The sequence below is a fragment of the Aquila chrysaetos genome, chromosome 11 (genome assembly GCF_900496995.4).
Source record: "Aquila chrysaetos chrysaetos chromosome 11, bAquChr1.4, whole genome shotgun sequence".
NCBI classification, from domain to species: Eukaryota; Metazoa; Chordata; class Aves; order Accipitriformes; family Accipitridae; genus Aquila; species Aquila chrysaetos.
The window spans coordinates 12,913,265-12,934,207 of record NC_044014.1 but is presented as its reverse complement, the minus strand read 5'-3'; the positions used below and the strand labels follow the sequence as shown (position 1 = coordinate 12,934,207).

Sequence of the window (20,943 nt, the reverse complement as noted above, 5' to 3'; positions counted from 1 at the left end):
TAATGGGGTCTTCTTGCACATGTGGTTTAGCATAGAGTGTGGGGGCTCAGGATTGGGCTCAGCATATTTAAGGGGGGGCACAGAACTGATGGCAGTCCCTTCTGCTGTTAGTCACCAGAGAGGTGAGGTTTAAACTCTAGGGTTATGTAAAGTCAGTTCCAGATATGAAAACAGCTTCAGTTTGAGAAGTTAGTTTCCTAAAAAAAACCCCAAACCCCAGAGTCTTTTTGTTGTTATTAATGAAGAAGGGAGGGTGGGGAAAAACACACTAGAAGCTCTTCTGGATTTTGGTTCACTACATCCACCTTGTACGTAAATGCAGGGAGAAAGCTATTGGGCAATTTGCATGAAACGGCAAAAAACCCTACAGCTAAGTCACAGCAACAAACACAAGGCAGTTCTTAGATTTCAACATTGGTACGTCAAAGAACCATTAGTCTCTCAGTCTCTGGTTTATAATTTTCTTGTGTGCGTGACTATTTGGAAGCATTCCCAGAACCCTCTCTCCCTCCTTCCTCAGTAAGAGAGCTCCTCCAGGATTATTTTGATCTCAGTCCATAGGGAATACAAACCTCCGTGTTGTTCCCAAACCACCAGACATAAGTAAGTGTTCCCACTTGGCTTGGCCACAGTACTGCAGTGGCATTGACTTCCTTGTTCTTTGTGGTGACGAAGGGTAGAGATAAGTGAACATGTTCCAATGGGCCTGCAGAGACAGAAGCAGCAGGTGAGTCCTCCCTCCATCTGAAATGTCAGCCTGGGGAAGAACAGAACTGAGGGGATATCCTTTGGTTTAGGGGAGAGAAGTCCTTCAAATCACTGTGGGGCATGACAGTTAATGTTTCGGCTTGGTGCCACTTCTAGAGACACAAGCTTAAATCTGTTCCTCACAGAACAGGAGCTACCCCTGTATCTGGAGCCGAATAACTTTGACTCTCTACTGCATGAACGTCATATAATCAGGGACTTTATATACAACTTAAACAATAGGGGCAGAGCCCTGTTATTTGAATATGTCCTTCACCGGGAAGACATAAGAATGCGCAGGACAAATTGCTTCAGTGGACATGAAGCATCTCTCCTTATGCAAACTGCTACAATTTGGTGAACTTCAGCAATGGTATATCTATTTATATCAGCTGAAACTCTACCTGAAGGCAGCTATTCACTGAATGCCTTCATTTTAATGTTACCTTATACTTCCTCCTTTTCCTCAATAAACTCATATTTCTTTAGTATAAACAGAACATAATTCATTCGACAAGTGATGTTATGCCCAGGGTTACACATTTCCCATCTTCTGGAGACAGATGGGCCTTTGTTGTTACATCTTGTCCTGTAGATTAGTTTTTAAAATGTGTTCTGACTGTTCACTTAGAGAACAAAGCAATTGTCCTGAGACTGACAGAGAACGAAAAAGAAACTCCAGGTGACATGGGGACATGGGTTTCTTAAACAAATTAAAGCCACATCTACATGTCCTACATACATCTGTAAGCTCCCCAGTAATGAGAAGCAGAGACCACAGCCTGGGAGGATTGACTACATTGCCCACATGGAGTTAAGATACATTGCTAGAAGATTTTATATATTTCAGGAGAGGATTTTTCAGGACATCCCATGCACATATCACCACTTAGACCTTGCTTTTCAACCTAAAGGAATACCACACATTTTGGAGCAAGTACTCTGTACGCCTATACAGCACACATAGGCAGAGGGAGAGATGAAAAAATTCTCCCAAAACAGACTGTATAAACAATGCCACAATAAACAAGGACCAGTGTTCCTGACTTATTACTGAAATGCAGCTCTCTCTGGGCTGTAGGCACAGCTGCTGCTTAACCTGAAGCAGTCCAAGTAGGAGTTACCCATGATCAGACTGACCAAAGCCTGCTATAGACCAGATCATGACTCATTTTTCCTTTTATAATCAGCAGTCAACACTCCTCTGGAAAATTCATGAGAATCCAGAATTTCACCCTTATGATTTTAATGGCATTCCCCTTCTCAGACACATTTCCGTGACCAGGCCGTGCCTGCTTTCAGCAAGACCCTGAGACCTGAAAAACAGCAGCTTCCCAGGCTAAATATTTTGCAGCTCTGGTATACTTTGGGATGTTTGCCAAATGCCCAATGTCAGCACAGCCCTCTAAAGGATTACATTTCCTGACACCGGATGCGGTGACAGCAGTGACAATGGAGCCCATATAAAGTCTAATACACTCTAATATAACTGCATAGCTGCTCTGAATACATCTCAAATGATCCTGCACTGCAGAGAGTGCCCAGCACCTCCTTGGGCCTCCACCATATGCTGGCTAGGAAAGAACATGAAAGAATGGCTCAGGCAAGCCAATTCTGCCTGAGTATTTCTGTGCACATAGCTGATGGGTCAAAGTGGCTGAAATGCTGAACTATTATCTGGCCAGCAGATGGGGATAGCTCACTCCAGATAGGCCCTTAGCTTGGTAGGAGACTGCTATCTCCCAGGTAAGTTTGAAGAGAGTTCAAGAGAATTAATTTCTGAGCTTCATGCAGGGCCATGGAGACTACAGACCTTCACCTGCCCCAGGAAAAAACTGTGTACAAGTCCCAGACAACAGAAAGGGAGAAGCTTCTCAAAAGGTTCACTTGGGCAGGTGATGTTCTTCTGAAGCATTCAGGCAAATGCATAACTAACTTTCCAGGGGAAAATTTTGACCTGTCAGGACAGTTCAGAAACAGCTTGTTGGCTGGAGAAGCAGTTTATCTGCAATTTACTGTCCATCCACCCCAAAATGCTCCTGACTCACAATAACCTGCATTTCTGGATCCTTGGACCAGCTGCAGCAAAGGCACTGCTGCACTGGCCCCATGGCTGCAGCAGGATGAGGAGGGCAAGGGTTGGAGGCTTTACGTTTATCTTTGAGATCACAAGCACTGTGGTTCAGCGCCTGCAGCCTTCCCCTCAGCAGGGCTGCTGGCCACTGGTAGGGAAGGGTGTTGGAAGGGCCAGACCTGGCTGCACACACTCATGTATTAACCCTGTAACAAGGGGTCACCCAGTTAGTAGCCCTTCCTAAAACTCTCTGGATGTTCAGGCTGCACGCTGGTTTTCTGTGGATCTTAGCAACACAGTGTGTGTGTGTGTCTATTGTAAGGACAGATATTTTTAGAAAACTCCCCAAAGGCCAAGCTCATGCACCCCAAGTAGAATACTCAGCAGAGAGCTGCGTGGCAATGCAAGCATTTAAATAGGATTTAGAAGCTTTTGTGGATCTGGGTGTTAGGCTCTGGAGGGGACTGGATTTACTGTACATCTCTGCCCTCAGCAAATCTATTGCTGGTCTGAGTGGCACCATGCTTGGCCTGCAACCTGTCTTGAAGTCCCTAATTCTTGGTATGGAGAGAGAGGTGAGACATATCCCTTAGAGCTGTCACTTCTCCAGGGGGTCAGGCACGTATAACCTGGGCCTGGCTGCCATGATCACGCAGTATTTAAGTCCTATGCTGACATTACCTGCGCAAAACACAGAAACATAAGCTATCAGCTGCTAAGTCAGAAGAACATATCGGAATATTGCTTATTTCTTGTCCTGCTTAAACAAAGTGATTCTTAAGCCTTCGACATCTCAAAAAAATGGATTAAAACAGCTATAAACCAGAAAGCCACTATGAGTGAGAGTGAAGGCTGGACAGCTCTCTTCTTCCATTTTGTGGCTGTTGCATGAGGAAGCAGTTGTTGCTTCACGTGGCCTCATTACTTTGCAGATAGGCTGAGGGTTTGCAATGGTCCCCATGGAATCGTCTCTTGTCAAAAAGCGAATGATTACAAACCCCGCTCGCACAAGGCTGTCAGAACCTCCTGCGAAATATCAACCACCAAAACACTTCTCCGTTTGTTTCCAATGACCTTTACAAAGAGTAAAAAAAAAAAAAAAAAAAAAAAAAGACCACAGTCTCCTGTTGAGCTGTCTTTCATAACCAGCAGCAGTGGGAGGGGGATTTCTGCATTCAGAGCCTGCAGCAGCTCCCATGATAATTACCCAAGCACATGCAGGGAGGCAAACTAGAATATGACTCCAGAACTGAAGATATTACACAAAAGTGTATACATGCCTATTCTGAGCATAGGCCCTTTCCTCTACCCTACTTAGGATGATACTTAAATAAATTAAAAAAAAAATAAAAAAAAATCTGTAGCTGTCCAAAAGCTGGGAATTTACCTTGATTCACCAGTGCCTCAGCACAGAAGTGATACAGTCTAAGCCCCCAAATCAATACCCGAGCTTCACAATAAGCTAATTTATGAATACAGTTATTTTTGCAAGGTATTATGAGTTTTTTAAACACTTGGTATGCTGAAGGATTATGTGACATAAAAGTTTGCCACAGACCGGAGTCTATCAGGTTAGGGAATCATAAATGGTACACTATGATCGTGAACCGAAGGTCTTTTTGAAGGGAGGCAATCAGGGAGATATTTGCTCCTGCTTCTCTAGTGCTCCCTCATAAACCTCCTATCTCCCACAGCTATACCTCCCACCGCTCCCATCTGTTGATATGATGGTGCACCATTAAAGAGCTGCCCTCTTCCCCTGAAGAGGCAGCTGCTTTCATGCTGTATGAAGTAACTCCAAAACTACAGTTAAAGTATATGGAATATGCTAAATTATCTAGGCAATATGTGGAGTTAATTTGGTAGAGGGTAAGTGGTATTTCTGTAAGCATAACTTTAAGTTTTGGAATTTCCTTTTTTTTTCCAGTAAATCTGGCACAGAGGCACACAGCTGAAAACATAAATAATCGACAAAAAAAAACCCCACTGTATAAAGAAAACAATGGCCCCAAACAAAATTGATTGGGGATGTTACAAAATTTCAATAAGTTGACCCTTTGGGTTCATAACCACATGCTAGAATAAATATGAAAGAACACATTGCTGGTTTTGTGCAAGGACTTGAGATACATTTCAGTTGTAAATCAGACAGCTGAAGTATAAAAAGGTTAAAAAGAACAGCAGAAGAGCAATGTGAAGATAATATTTTTTCTTGTAATACTCTTTAACACCAAGATTTTGGTTCCTATGACAACAGAAAGACTGAAATGCATTGGTTTCCATCCCAGAGGTGGTTGTATTTCATTAGAGGGCAATACACACATATGAAATAAAAGTCAAGGCTTTTAAAAGTGATTAAAGGTCCTGGATGTCTTTGTTTTTCTGGAAGTGTAAACATGCTAATGAAGGTGCATGTCAGAAAGGGCTGGACAGTCCTTTGAAGTGTCCTAAAGTAGACTACCCAAAATTAGAGGTGGAACATGGTTTAAAAAGCAAATGTCACTATTGCCTGTGGCTCCTCTCATTCTGGAGTCCTCTGCTGGAGGACAGACAAACACTTATCATACCCCATCACTCTGCTCCCAGCTGCAAAGCCCCAAATGTCATCTCTAAGGACAAGTTTTAACGACAGAAGCTAACAATGAGTATGAACATACATACATGTTACATGCAGGTAGAGAACAGCGTTGTCAGAACCCAGGCTGTTTTCCACCAGCACGGTCACTCGGAATATGCCCACGTTCTGGTAGATGTGCTTGATACCATCTTCTGTCGAGCTGAGATTGGCATACGACACAGCGATACCGTCTCCAAAATCCACCTGGATGAGGGATCTTTGGAGGTCTCCCTGTGGTGATAGAAAAGAGAAAGGGTCAGAATAGACTCTGCTTTTCTTTTGAGAGACTGGATCAGTGGGGTGACCTAGACTAACCAGAGGATAGTCACAAGGTCTGATGTTACCAGAGGAAAGGTGGTCATTTCATCAATTTGCTCAGTAGTCAGTGGAGAGAAAGTGACCCCCTCTTGAGGCTAAGCTGCACTGTGAAGGACGTGTCCTCCATGGTGTGTACTGTAGCCCTGCTTTCCCAATCATCAGGAGGACTAGGGGAGCTTCTGGAAAATATGCTGGCTCTTTCCCCTGCGTTTCCTTATGGTGAAGAGCAGGGTTGTAGTGGGGAATGGTGCTCATCTCAGCAAGCACCCAGGACATGGGCAGCTACTGAGGTTGCCTCAGGAGTCTTTGGGACAACCCACATTGTAAGCTTTTGTATTTAAAACCATAAAAAGCAGAAAGATAAAACTGAGAAGTCATCAGGGAAGGGTCAACTATATCAAAGTGGTGGGGGGTCAAAAGAACCGCTTCAGCCTCACATGATAACGACAGCTTACAGCAGCTTATGACTTGCTCAGTGGTCTGATTTAAAATGAGCTGGATTTGTATTTATTTCAGAACAGCTACCAATACTACTGACACTAAGTGGGACCCTTTGTGCCTGCCTCAGAAGAGAAGGGCTAATGAATTAACAGAGCTGATTAAACTCTTCTCCTCCTGCCTAGAGATAATCCCAGCAGAGTAGGTTTGTGGTATAACTCAGGCTGCCACCTTGTGATGCAAGTCTCCTGGGCTGCTAATCTAGCACATTTCAAAATTGTTACAATAAATTACAATAAATAAATGAAAATCACAGTTGGGAAAGAAAGAAAGAGAGATAGAGAGATAGAGAGAGAAAGAAAGAAAGAAAGAAAGAAAGAAAGAAAGAAAGAAAGAAAGAAAGAAAGAAAGAAAGAAAGAAAGAAAAAAAGAAAGAAAGAAAGAAAGAAAAAGAAAGAAAGAAAGAAAAAGAAAGAAAGAAAGAAAAAGAAAGAAAGAAAGAAACCCCATCACAAACCAAAAGCCAAGGATATCAGGGATCTGTATTCTCCATGCCAGAACAGGGATCCACTAATGTGAAACAATCCTGAAACAGGTTTCAATCTTCCACTCCTGAAACTGAATCCCAGCCTGGTGCATGCAGCTTCGTCAAACTCTACGTCAGAGCCACCCAGCTCAAAAAAGCTCATAAAACCCAAAAGAGGGAAGTGATGTCACTTCCTTATTCTGCTTTACAAACAAAAAGTAATTTGTTTATTTTTCTGGTTGCAAGCCTGTTTAAAACACAGAAAAGTGAGTCATGCTTGCATTAAAAAACATCCATATAACCTATGTCACACTCACTAGAAACACCTGTAAGATTTTCTCATATCACAAGGCAGTGATACATCTATGGTAAGGGCAGTTTCTGACAGCCAAATAGTTACACAGCCTGCTCTGACCTGTATAACAACTGTGGCTGCTATAGATCCTCTCCCTTTCAGGTAAGGTGCAGTACCTTGTTTTAACTTTAAGCATTCTTACTCCTTTTGAAATTCCCCCTCAGTGGCTCTGCATGATGCTTATTCTGGGTATGTTCACGCTTGTTGGCTGTTGCTATGGAGCAGCTCACTCCACAGCCTGGCATGCTGAAGCAGCTGCCACTGTCTGGAAGAATGCTGGTAAATTAATAGCTCAGAGCAGTTCATAAAATTGGCTGAAAGGACATTTAATTTACTTTGGTTTGGTTTCCTTTTCCTTTTTTGGTTTTCTTTTGTTTTTCTTTTCCCTTGAGAGAGAAACAGTCCTCTAGATGCCCAACTGGAATGAAAGGTACCCATGTAAATGGTTGGCATCAGGCAGGTTTCCACACCAGAAAGGGAAATGTGTGTGTGTGTGTGACTACAGGAGGGAACTGTAACATAAGCTTTATATTCCTCATGTTCTCTCAGTCTTTTTATAACTTGTTGTGAGGGCAGAAATAGTGGAGGCTTGCCTGAATGGAAAGCGGGAGGGGCAGAGCTATACCTGGGGATGGCAAGAGAGACAAATTTTCCCAGATGTTCTCTTTATCAGCTGAAGTTGTAGTCATTACACTGCCCTGGCACCCTGCTGGAAGCGCCGTTGCTTCCAAGTGGATGAGACAAAAATAACTGTGTTGCTCTGTTCTGGAGGATCCCAGACTGAAGGTGTGGCAGGAGAAAGACATCCCTTGACAGAGGTACATGTCTGGGGATTCCCACAGATATCTCATGCCATTTCCCTCCTGATGTCTTGAAGGTAAAGACAGCAACTCCCTGTTCTCCTCTTGAGAGTACCAGCAAAGGCAAAGGAATCCTGAGGTGCTGAGGCATTACTGAGAAGGCCAACTTGAACATCCTTTTAGAAAGAAACATGGGAATCTTGCATGTTAACTCAGCTCCAGGTTGCCCTTGGGTAGTTCTTAACTAAGTTTCTCTTAGTAATCAACTCGGTGTTGTGGTTTAACCCCAGCCAGCAACTAAGCACCATGCAGCTGCTCACTCACTTTCCCCCCACCCAGTGGGATGGGGGAGAGAATCGGAAAAAAAAAAAAAAGTAAAAGTCGTGGGCTGAGACAAAGACAGTTTAGTAGGACAGAAAGGAAGAAAATAATAATGATGATAATAATATAATAAAAAAATTGGAATATACAAGTAATGCACAATGCAATTGCTCACCACTTGCCGACCAATGCCCAGTTAGTTCCTGAGCAGGAATCCACCCCCAGGCCAACTCCCCCCAGGTTATATACTGGGCATGACATCACATGGTATGGAATACCCCTTTGGCCAGTTTGGGTTAGCTGTCCTGGTTGTGCCCCCTCCCGACTTCTTGTGCCCCTCCAGCCTTCTTGCTGGCTGGGCATCAGAAGCTGAAAAATCCTTGACTTAGTATAAACACTAGTTAGCAACAACTGAAAACATCAGTGTGTTATCAACATTCTTCTCATACTAAATCGAAACATAACACTATACCAGCTACTAGAAAGACAATTAACTCTATCCCAGCTAAAACCAGGACACTTGGTAACATCTGGAGTTTTCAATGACATATTGTCAAATCTAAGAAAGGTGCTTGAGCAATGCAAACTACTAAGGCCTCCATTCAGCAAAGCACTTAGCAAATTCTCCACTGGATGCTTTACTAGATGTTTAAGCACCTGCTTACACTCTTTGAGACATGCACCACTGAGGCAAGGGCTCCTACCTGTGTTACACAGAGGATCAAACTAGGGGGATCATGCCAGTCCTCATGGAGAGCCATCAGGAACACAGGAGATGGTCTTAAGTTCGGAGTTACATCCTCCATTGAGCTGAGTTATTTGAGACAAGATGTGCAGTTTCAAACACGATGCAGTGTTTCGGGCACTCCTGACTGTTTGACGGAGCCGACAGAAGGCATCAAATAGGACATGCCTCCACAGACAGAAGTGAACATACACGAGCTCCTCAGGTCTGAACCCCTTTCAGAGGGAGAATATATTCTCTCAAGCACAATGCTGGACTCAGACCAAAGACAGAGATCTCTGTAGTACCATTAGATGCTCTCCCAGTTCCTCTAGGTCCATCATCACTAGGGTTTTAGTCATCTTTTCTTACTAAGAAAGAGAGGATGTCTTTGACCAGTAAAGCCATACTGCTGGGACAAAAGCTGTTCACATGGTTAAAACTGCACCACCACAGTGACCCTGCTGGCGTTATCATCTCTGAGTATATCTGAGGTCATGCAGTTGAAGTCTGTTTCAGGTTGAGGCATATTCCTCTGCATATTTGAGGTAGCAGGGGAAGATGAAAAGGGTGACAGCATTTTAGAACAGCTCTGTTTCTGCAAGTGTCAAAATTTGTGCTCTAATGAATGTTTTTTCTCTTGTCTTCATTTTGTCTATAGCCATGAAACCCATGGTGTCTACAGGTGTTGCCAGGGACAGGAGCCATTTCTAAGGCATGCAAGATTAGATTTCAGTTGTTCTTCCAAACTCCCAAGGGAGAAAAGATGCTGACAGAGACACCTGAAAATCTAATTAGAGAAGAGCTTCAGCTGCTATCCCCCAGTCTTTTTCATTTGTCTTGGCCTTTCCTGTTTTGTTTTAAAACCCTTTGAACTGGAAATACATTTTCCATTCAGTAAGATCCAGGCTACAACACTTCTCTGAAAATGCCACATTTTGAAAAGCTGACATTTAAAATCCTAACTTAGGAAGTGGGAGAAAAAACACCAGAAAAACAAAGAGATTGTGTTTTGGCTTCTTCTAATGTTTTATCTGTGCCAGGTAAGAGCACAGGCAGAATAAGACAGGAAGAGAAAGCAGGTGAGGCAAAATCAAAACATTTCCCAAACAGCCCACACCTGATCTACATCAACCCCGGCTGTCTGTCTCGGGCAGCTCTCCAGAGCCACTTGCAAGTGGCTGTTTTACCAAGAGAAGTTTTGTTTTGCAACAATTTGATGCATATACACAGACCTTGCAAAAACCTTTCCTGTTGCTTTTTCCTTGTCATTTTGACAAGCCCAATACTATGTGATAGCATTCTTCTGAAGCTTTTAGCTCAATTAAGGCAGACAGAAAACTCCCTGTATTACTTCTGCACCCACAGTGAAGCACTTGGATGCAATCAGCACCGAGCTATCTTTGGGCAGCCTCTCTGGCCTTCATTGTAAGAGGTCTTTAACACCAGTGCTCTTAGGCATCATGGGAGAAATTTGCCAAGTTGGCTACTTGTGGTGATATCTCTGCATTCGGTTCTTGTATTTTAATCATGCTAAGCTAGTCAGCAACCAATTACAATAGCTGAAAAAATATAAGTACTTTTGATAGATGTTTTTTACCTTGTACTAGGTATATGCAATATGCACAAGCTTGGATATAACCTGAAGTACACTGTGATCTTGATAAAGGCTTTAGTCCAGCCAAAGACTTAAGCATATGCTGAACTTTAAGCACGAGTACTCCTTTTAGTTTGACAAGAAGCCCTGGGAATTAAAAGCAAGTTTCCCAAGGCCCCGTATTAAGCCCTTTATCTATATAACATTTGTTACTAAAATGTAAATCAGAAATTTACTGTTTTCTAATGGATTTTCTCATTAAATGTCTAGGGGGTTTCCAAGCATACACAAAAGACTCCCCTCCCTCCTTTGCCTCCCTGCCCCCCAAGCCAAATGCACATTTTTCTTGTATCTCGCCAAAAGAATAGAAGTCTAGAGAGTACACGAGACCTGGATGCTTCCAAAAAACTCTGTGAAGCTTCCTGCCTCAGGGTATATCAAGAAACAGCCCATACAGTTTGCAACAGTATTTTTACATTTTGATTACTTTTATGCAGCTCTCAGTATTTTGGTGTATGTGAGATGTGAGACCCACCTAGCAGGATTCTCTCTCAAACGCTCTGTCTGAATCTTGCCCAGAAGGTTGTAATAATGAATTTTCCTTATTGACTTCCAGTATTTGTATCTAAATAGAAGTATTAAAACCATGAAACACAGTTCAAGGTTTTTCATTTTGGTTCCCATGTTTCAGATTTAATTTTTAAGTCTTCAATTATCCACTGACTTATGTGTCTTCCATACAGATGTTGATAATGGACTTAATTATCTTTTGCAAGAGACAACACTGCTGCTGTTGGATTGTCTTCATGGATTAATGTTTTGTGCTTTCTTTAGATTAACCCTTTTGCCTCTTCGGTGTTTTCCTGTCACCATCAGAAAACATCCATCAAAGATATTTCCATTGCAACTGAATATCTACGCATGAGATACCTTTAGTGTAGGTCTGTTTAAAAGCATATGCTTCATTTTAAAGTGATATTCAAGTCCAACTTGATGAAGTACTGAAAAACATGCTTTCCTGTGTAAATTCCTGCTTTCAGACAGATGCTCTTAACTTTTTAAAATCAGAAACTGAATAGAAATGTGTCTTTTATCAGAGCAAATAGCCTGATACTTTTCACACGTACTTCTTTTTCTACACCAAAAAAGTTAATTGTACTAATCAAATCATTCGTTCTGACTGCTGGTTGTGCCAGCTCAACTCAGATATGAGCATTTTCTACAGGACTAGATCTGTGCTCCACAGGAATCAATAAGTACAGCCTCTCAGGATTATGCAGAATAATTCAACTTGTGTGACTGGAAGTGCATTAGAAGACTGTAGTGCTGTGTGCCATCATGAAGGCGAGGTCAACTTTCATACATTTTCATGGAATTTCAGCAGTGAATTTAAAAATGCATGAAAGGCTCTGATTTCTCCCAACCACCTTGGCATCACTAGTAACACAGAAAACGCAATTATAATTCAAATGACAGTGGCATGGGGGAGGGGATGTACTGATCTTTCATCTGGGTGTTATTAACAGGAATGTGGTGGTGTTAGTAAGATAAACAGCCATGATTCAGCATGTCCATTGAAAGTTAGGATGAAGATTTCATATTTCTGTAATCATTACTAACTTGTGATATCAAAAGAGGGAACACAGTAGGATACCAAGAAAAAAATACAGACTGTGCTTTTAAGTACTACTAGCTTTGAATCTTTAATTTGAGTACATCAACAATCAAAACAATCCTAATGCTAAGTTCATCTCCAGAGGCTTCAGCTGAGTTGAATTCTGAATTGCACCAAATGACAGTGCTGAGGTAGGAAATGCTAATGGTATTGTCCCCCCAGCAGGGTCTCCAAGCTCATTAAATGCACCTGAGAGACAATGTACCTCGTACAGCCATTTATTAACATTGTCATTACAGAAAACCAGAGTGGTCTTTAGGAAATTCACAGAGCTCCATTTGTATATTCACATGGTAAGAGAGAGTTCTCCAGCCTTATGAGCATTCAGCACATAAACGAAAGGCATGGAGGGCATGAGGGAGAAAGCAAAGCTCTATTTTCATATGAGGGAATAAAAAAGCAGAAAGGTTAAGTTTCTTACTCAAGGTCATGCAGAAGGAGCTGAGCGCAGTTCAGGAATGAGTTCAGATTGCCTGAATTCTAGCCCATGGCCTGAACTGTAGAAACAAATGAGCCTTCCCTACACATTAGTCTAATCCAAATATCATATAGCAGCAGCAAGTAGTCAAAAGCAAGCCAAAATCTACTCCCAGTGGAGTGACTTTGTCAAGTGAGAACTGAGGGAGACCTGGAATGTCAAAGACTTTTGGCTGTCATTTTATCAAGATAAAAAATAAATTAGAGGCGGCAGTTTCTCTGTGAATTATCTGTAATGAAACAGCCAAAGCCCTGAATGTTTCTGCCCTGAACGTCTTTACCGTCCATTTCCTCGGCAAAGATGTATGAGCAATCAGACGAAACAAGTTTGAAAGCCATTGTGTTGAATAACATTCTGGAGGCTGCAGCTTTCAGTGCCTCTGCTGAAGCAGTACAGCAGGCACAAGTGTCTGATGTTGATACAAATAACTCAAACACATAAATAACAATTGGGTTTGTGACAGGCAACAGAACTACACGACCATGTGATGAGCAAGGCACGCAGAAACAACACCCACTTAATAAAATTCCTCTATTTTCTACAACAGAGCAGCAAAATATGTCAAGGACATTGGGTTGAAGAACTTCAGTAGGAAAAATGGCTTTGTAATTTTTGTTTTTCAGTTTCTTCTGTTGCTGTGCAAAAATAAAGTAAGGGTTCAGGTTGTTTAGGCTGAGAAACAACTCTGTTGTTGAACGCTGCAGTGTGAGAGGTACAAGCCTTGGGTCTGTGCATACAGCCCAGGCCAGGGCAAAGGATTAACCTTTAAACTGGCAGCATTTTGAGGCAATGGGAAAATTTGCTTTTAAGCATAACTAGTTTTCTCCTGTGCTGCCACTTAGTGACAAAGATGCTGTTGCTATTCTGCTTAGCTCAATGGAAATTTAAAAGTAAAATTACCAGCTTAAGTATGGTGCTCGGCTTATTAAACACTTCCATAATGCTTCACACAATAGGACATACGCTAATTATAAAAGGAAATATTGATGCTTCCTGGCTGTTGGCATCCAATAAGAATTTCATGATGATTATACCCAGCTTAATAGGAGAACTAACCTGGACAAACCTTTCCAATAACGGGACCAAAGACATTAAGTGCAAGGTGACTTTGCAAACAGTTTTTAAGAAGCCATACAGAAATCCTAAAAGGTGACAGGAAAGTTAGACTGCTTTGGAAAGCATTCTTACATTCAGATCATTTAAGTATGAGCTGTTGGTTGGTTTTGCTTTTAATGATATTTATATGCTGCCAGATATAAATGCTTTACAGGAAAATTTTATGTGAGTCAGGGCTAGAGAAACTGGGCCAGAATCCCAGCTCTCAGAAATCAGCAATGCTCTACACACTGCTGGTTTTGGTGCCTGCCTCCTCTCCACTTGCACAGACTTCAGTGATTATTTTCCTTTTGTGTCTTCTTCAATAGCAGAACACTTCTGAATGCCTTGGCCTTGTTTCTCTTCAGACATCTTTTACTGACATTGTGTTATTGTCAGAATGACAGAGTCCCCGCCATGAGCATCAGCACAGGCACAAGCAGGCTGTACAAGAAACCCCTGTGCTGTGGTTCCTGCTCCTGAATCCCACACCTGAGTGAAAACATCAGTTTTTTACTGCTGCCATTTGCCTCTCGCTACCCTCTTAATAATCCCCTCCACTACAGAGATGCAGTGACTTTTCAGGTCCTCCAGTCAGCCTGCCTCTGCAGTTTGTTCTTCTTTTCAGACCCAGGTGGCTCCTTAGATGGAGCAGAAAGCCCTAGAAAGATAATAGAAGTATAAATCTTAAACGAACTCTTGTACCTTGGCTCACCAGCTTCTTATCTTTTTTTTTTCCTGCAGGTCAAGTGGAATATAGGCATGAAAAAAGATTGCTGGAAGACTGTAATGTATGGAACAGCTCTGCAGATCTGAAGGCTTCAAACAAACTGTCTCAGAGGGATACAGGAGATGATGTTAAGATGCAAAGGGACTACAACATAAGCAAAGGCTGCTAGTTTTTTTACATCCTAAAAGATATTAACTGTGACACAGGCTAAAGGTAGAGTCCTCACCAGGGTGCAGCACTTGAAAATATTGACCACCACTCCAGGGGGCAAAGGTTAAATAGGACACATTTTCTTCATATGTCATTGGGAAAAAACGTGCATGCATATACAGACATATCCAGCCTTTTTTAACTTGCCTGATGCCTTCTCTTCAGCAAAAATGGAGTGGCACAGATTCTGTGGATGCTGAACATCCTGGTTTGTACTATGCTGTATACCTGTGCAAGGCAGAACTACACAGAAAATGGCAAGTTCTTGTTTTCTGATACCTCTGCCTTGATTGCAAGGTTTCCCTTTGAGAAGTGGGGTCGGACTAAACTATCTCCAGAGATCCCTTCCAACCTCAATTATCCTGTGATTCTGTGAAATGAATATCTATTTTATAAAAGGGTGGTTGTTCTTTTGCTGGGTTGTTTAACTTCTCTAGTGAGTGGTGTGATTTTTGTTACTGAAAGAGTTAATTTGGTAAATGCTTTAGTGTATATACAATTATGCTGCTATAACCACAGTTTATACTCTTTGCGCATAGCTGGGCAAATTTTTTCTTTGCTGAGTATTTCTTTTGCTGCAACATCAGCCCAAAGTCATTGTCAGATTAGGTGAAATTCACCCAAAAATTTTGTTGGTTGCTCTGTAAGCTCTTTATATTGACAAATCCAGGAGCGGGAGGTCAAGATTCATCTAGCAGGGAGAGTAATCAGAAAGGCTGGAGGTTGATCAATACTGTTTCAGCCCTCAGAGCAACTCCCAACCTCTTCCTTATCAGGTATACTGAAAGAAGGGCCCCCTTTAGATCTCCTCAGAAGCTGACTCGCTCATCAAAACATACTTTATGTACTGGATACACAGCATGAGAAAGACACCATCTCCTAATGGAGAAGGGGTTGCTTCCACACTCTGGTGAATACTGAAGCAGGGCTATGAAAAAAGATCAGAATCAACAGAAAAGACCAATTCATAGCAGATCCCTGTAGGACTGAGTGGTCAGGGTATTCTTACAGGATATGAGAGTTGAAACACTCATAGAAGGAAGAGCAGGTCTTCAGTTTCCAACACTGTGGGTGATTGTCTCTCCCTCTGACTATTGGCATAATTCTTTGATAGTTTTGTGACTGACTTCTCAGATTACCCACCTCCTTCTCTCAATCTGTTTTAAAATTTTGCTGAGAATAGAAAGGCAATGCAATGGACAATTTTTGATTTTTTTTTTTTTCTATAAAAGCCTGAAGACTTTGAAACTTGTTTTGGACTTTTTATTCTTCATTTTTAAAGACAGAAATCAATAATTTATCCAGATGAAATTATATGTTTATACTGTTATCACAGCATCTACAGTAGCAATGTTGTATGACTGTCACTACTGAAATAAAGTGACCACATTTTGGAGAAAATGAACATTCAGGTCAAACAACTGCTTCAGGTTAGACATGATTTATTACATGTTATCGCCTTTACAAATCAGGACACCTGTTTGCTGGGGAAAGCATCAATAATAGAGAGGCAAAAACCCCAACACACCCCTACAAAACTCAGCTCCAGAGGTCATCCTCATTTCTCTTTCCTCACTACAGATGACATTTACTATGGAGAGAGCCAGAAGTAATTTCCATGAATGCTCTAAGCTGTAAAGGGATGTACATTGTCCCCTAGTGTAAAAGCGTAGTTGTTTTAGGATTTATTGGCCAGCTACACAGGAAAAAGGGTAGAAGTTTAAATAAATCAAACTGTATTAGGGAAAAAGAGAAAATAGTTACTTTGTGAATGTTATTATTTGGGAGCCTACAATTAAACATAGATAAAGAAGTGCTGAGGAAAAAAAACAGGTAAAAAGATTTTAAACATTTTTTCCTAAGGATTCAGAAATAGAGGGAGCAGAACAATGAAATACCAAGTTAAGTTACAGATGTAACAAAACCACAGACTCTGATCAGAGTCTGAATCAGCTTCACATTTGCAATCAATTTCAGACTTAATGCTGCTGATGAGATCTTGAGATTTCATCCACAAATGTCTAAACAATATGTACTAACTTGTGCGATGGGGACAGATCTGCACATGTACTTTTAGCCATGTTTGGTTGAAAGTCGGTGGCAAGTAAAAATGGAAATACAGTTTCAAACACAGCAAGACGTCCAAAGCACAGTTAAGGGTGGGGATCAGGATTCAAACCTGCACTCTCCAGTTCCACTGTGAAATATGCAAACCAAACCAGTTCCCACTTTTTATCAACTTCTCCCAGCTATTACTCTATGCACCACAATACTCTTACAGTCTCATCATCTCCACACATCATCCATTACATTTTAGAGCAAACTCTACCCAGCTACATCATGGAGCTGACTGACTTTATCCCACACTCTCTTGGTTCACTCCTTCACCACTTTGCAATCTTTGTCTGGCATGACTCAAACACACCCATGGGGCCTGGGAGGCAACATATAAATAGAGCCTACCTCTTCCAGCTGCACCAGGAAAGTGACATTGTGTCCTTGCTCGGCTGTCAGTTTGCCATCAGATGTGATTATACGAAGGCCCTGGGGGGCTTTGCCAGGACACTGCTGTGGTTTTGCTGTGTACCGTTCTCTCACACCATCCGTGCAGTTATTAGAAACAACTTTCCGGTATCTGAAAAGGAAAAGAGAAATCTGCGGGAGATGCTGACAGGGAGCATAACAGGGTTAACTGGAACAAGGAGGCATTTTTGAGATTTCTTTAGACTAAGGAGATTGGAAGGAAACAGATTCCCAAATATATTTTAGCATTTGTCTCAGCCAAGCATTCCTCATGTGCCTAGTGTATAAGTAGTTAATACTGTTGTTAATAGCGTGTAATGTTTTCCTGCATAGCACACCTATATACCGCATATTAATAAATTGCCTAAAACATAAAATTATATGACGGTCTATGTTACATGTTAAATAACTATAAAGTTATAAATAAATGATGTACACATACAGTATGGAATTGTATTCAATTATTATACTGTTAGGCATAGTTTAACAGCTTTTCTCACATGCTCTCCACTTCTCATCAGTTGTGAGGCAACTCTCTAAAGATGCAACCCTTGAGAGCTACAAAAATAAGAGAGTTGAAGAAAAAAGCAAATTCTGTCTACCTTTGAGTGTACAAAATGCCAAAACACAGCTTGGGTTCCTTTGTTTGTTTTAATCGCTTGCATCAGAAATAAGGTTTGAGGTCAGTATCTTAACTTAAACTATGTCCTTCATTGACTTCCAAGACAGCCAAAGAATAATCAGCATTCGGGCTAGCTACCCATCCATTACTTCAGTTCACATATACATTAGTTTCACCTCTTTCCTTTAATTTTTTTTCCACCGTTTCTGCCTCACCTGATCCTACATTATTTTAAAAGGAGTCTTTTCAGAGACTTTAATGATTTGGCCTTTGCCTTATAGTTCCCCCCCCCAAAGTTTCTTTAAGGCATCATTTTTCAGAGAAAGGTCTAGACCATACATGGTGGAGATCTGGAGTGCCAGACTGTGCACCCTAACAAAGTCAGTGAAGAAGAGGTCCCAAAGGCTTCAGCCAGCTTTGAGACACCTATAGTAATGCAATCTGTAGTTGTCATTGAGTTAAAGTCCATAGGGGTGCTCTAGCTAAATGAAGTCTGGTGTGTCACTTACCCAGTGCTGTTGAGATAACTTTGTCCAAGGCTACAGTCTTTCGATAAGGAAGATGGGTTATACCAAAATGCTGGCAAACACTGCCCGTTGCTGTGACGTTCATATCCATAATCACTGTTTTAGCATTAAAAGAAACCATCACATAAAAAAACAAAAGAACAAATACAGGTATTAGCTCATGCTCTCTGCTATTGATACAAGTTTTGATTTTCCTCAAGCTGTTTACTAGGATTTCTGATTTTTTGTTGATAAACAGATTCTTCACCCTACTTCAGCTTTTTTTTCGCAGGTAGAGTTACCTTGCATATATCCCAGTATAAACAAGCAGAACCAGACCAGGTAGTTTATGAGCTATTGCATTAAGTGTTCTCTGTCCACAGTCTAACAGTGCTTCTCAGGTTGAACTCTAGACTGAAATATAATAAAAGCTAGAGATCTAAGCTAAGTTCAATCACTGCTGCCTCAATCATATCTTAGAAAACTGAAGTGCTAAACAGTTAATTGTATTTGGAAACTATATCATATGAGCTGTAGAAGAAAATTTAAAGCCCTGAGAGAGCTCTCAGCTGAAGGCATTAACAGCATATTTGGTAATGGAAAAGAACGCCAAGATCTTCAATTCTATTTTTGTTTGGAAGAGGAAATGCTACGAAAAATCATGTGTTAGAAACAATGAGTCAAACTGTAATCTTTTGTCCCAGTTTGGGTTTAGTTATGACTGAATTTGCTTTGGTTCCACTAAACAACAGTTCAAATTGGGTTTGATTCCAGGTAAACAAAGACTTTATAAAAATTGTTATTGTGGAACAAATAAACAAACAAAAAACCTCTTTGATCAGTATTCCATTCACATGTGGTTTTACTCTCCAGCCGTTGAGTAATGATGACTGTTTGGTTGGAAAATCCTTATTATTCCTTTTACTAAGTTTTCTCCCTAGCCCATAATGGAGATGCTAACGGGATGTCATTTCTGAGAACTGCTATGCGAGTCCACCACCTCCATGCCAATATTCCAGTTGCAACATGATCCGTGATCTTAAAATGGCACTTCTTTGCAAAGCACTTTTTTTGTTTATTATCTTTAGTGTCTTGGAATCAGGTAGCCTGATATTCTAAGAAAAGAGGATTAGGGCAGCATTAGATTATGTGCTTAAAGATTTATCTCTGTATACGTAAAGAAGCAGAGAGAAAAAACAGGAGGCGGAGGAACCCCAATAAGCTGATCGGAGCCAGCGGAGCCCCTGCCCCAGCTCCTCACAGGGCTGCCACAGAACAGCCATCAGCCCACGGCCAGGGTGAGACCTACCAGGTCATCAACAGGAGAGGCACTCCCCAGATCACTTTGCAGATCACTGCGAGGGGTTACTGCACACAGGGGTACAGGGCTCATTACGGCATGCCAAGAAAGAGCATCTGGCATCTCCATTTCTATTTTCCTGGGTGAGCGGCTATCTGTTCTGTGTGTGTGTGCGTGTGGTGGTCTAAGTCTCAGCAACTGGACTCAGACCATGAGTCACAGCGGTTCATGTGCCCGCACTGCCAGGAACTGCACCGACCGGGGTGTGTGCAGACTGTGCAGGTAAGCACCGAGCCAGACAAGCCAGTGAGTAAGATAAAAGACTTGGGAGCTAGGTGCTGAGGTGGTCATAAGTCTGGGCTGGACATTGGGTCCATGAATTGGTTATTGGAAAGACCAAGAGGTCTGGGGGAGTGACTACTGGTGTAAAGCCATATAGGTCTGGACCTGCTCGTGAGACCTATTACACGTGTGCATGTGTGTGCGTGAGGCAACTGGGGAGACAAGGCATCCAGGGGCCAGATACTGGACAGACCTGGGTTTCTAAGACCAGGTACTGGTGGGATCAATATTGTATGTATGGTTTTAGTGCACATATTTTCCACAAATGGGATTTCATCTTGATTAACCAGAAAGGGGAACAGGATGAGGCAACTGATGTTTGTGCTAGTGCTGTGTTTTCTGTTTGGGCTAATCTGTGTCACCAGATGTGTACATATGCATATATGTACTGTGCGTACAATGCACATGTGTGCCTACCAGGAAAAAAATGCTCAACCTTGCTACCGCTTGGGTCAGGGGACACGGAGCTGCAGCAGCCTCACCTCTATCAGGCTACTGGATTCAGCACGTTCTAATAGGCAGCAGTACAATCAATGATATTTGTAGAATAATATTAACAACAACAAGAATGTTTAACATAATGAAGACTTTTTTCAAATGTTTTAATTCTTTCTGGATGAAAGCATGATGGCTTAAAACAAAAATTTAATGAATCACTATTAAACAATTTTAAGAAGTCTGGTACTTATGTAAAATATGAGACAAAGGAAAAAAAGGAGAGCATATTTTTCAATTTATTTTTGTTATATTTCTTAAACTTGTTATCAAAAGCAGGACATTGAGAAGAACTTTGTCACCACTTTTTACTCCTGCCTGCAACTTTTCCTTCTGAATCAAGAAAATAAAATGTTTTGAGGTACTCTAAAAAAGGAGAAATTAAAAAGATGACATTAAGCAAAAGAAAATTAAAGCTGCATATCACTCGGGAAAACTCCTAAACATCTA

The 20,943-nt window shown here is 41.5% G+C and overlaps 1 protein-coding gene across 1 annotated transcript in view; it reads right to left on the bottom strand.

Moving 5' to 3' along the window:
• Positions 1-20,943, bottom strand: part of SORCS1 (sortilin related VPS10 domain containing receptor 1) — a 310,322-nt gene that overhangs the window by 24,755 nt on the left and 264,624 nt on the right. The window contains 4 exon segments of the mRNA XM_030030553.1: positions 573-706; positions 5,483-5,669; positions 17,169-17,340; positions 18,360-18,473. Coding sequence (XP_029886413.1) covers positions 573-706; positions 5,483-5,669; positions 17,169-17,340; positions 18,360-18,473 — 607 coding nt within the window.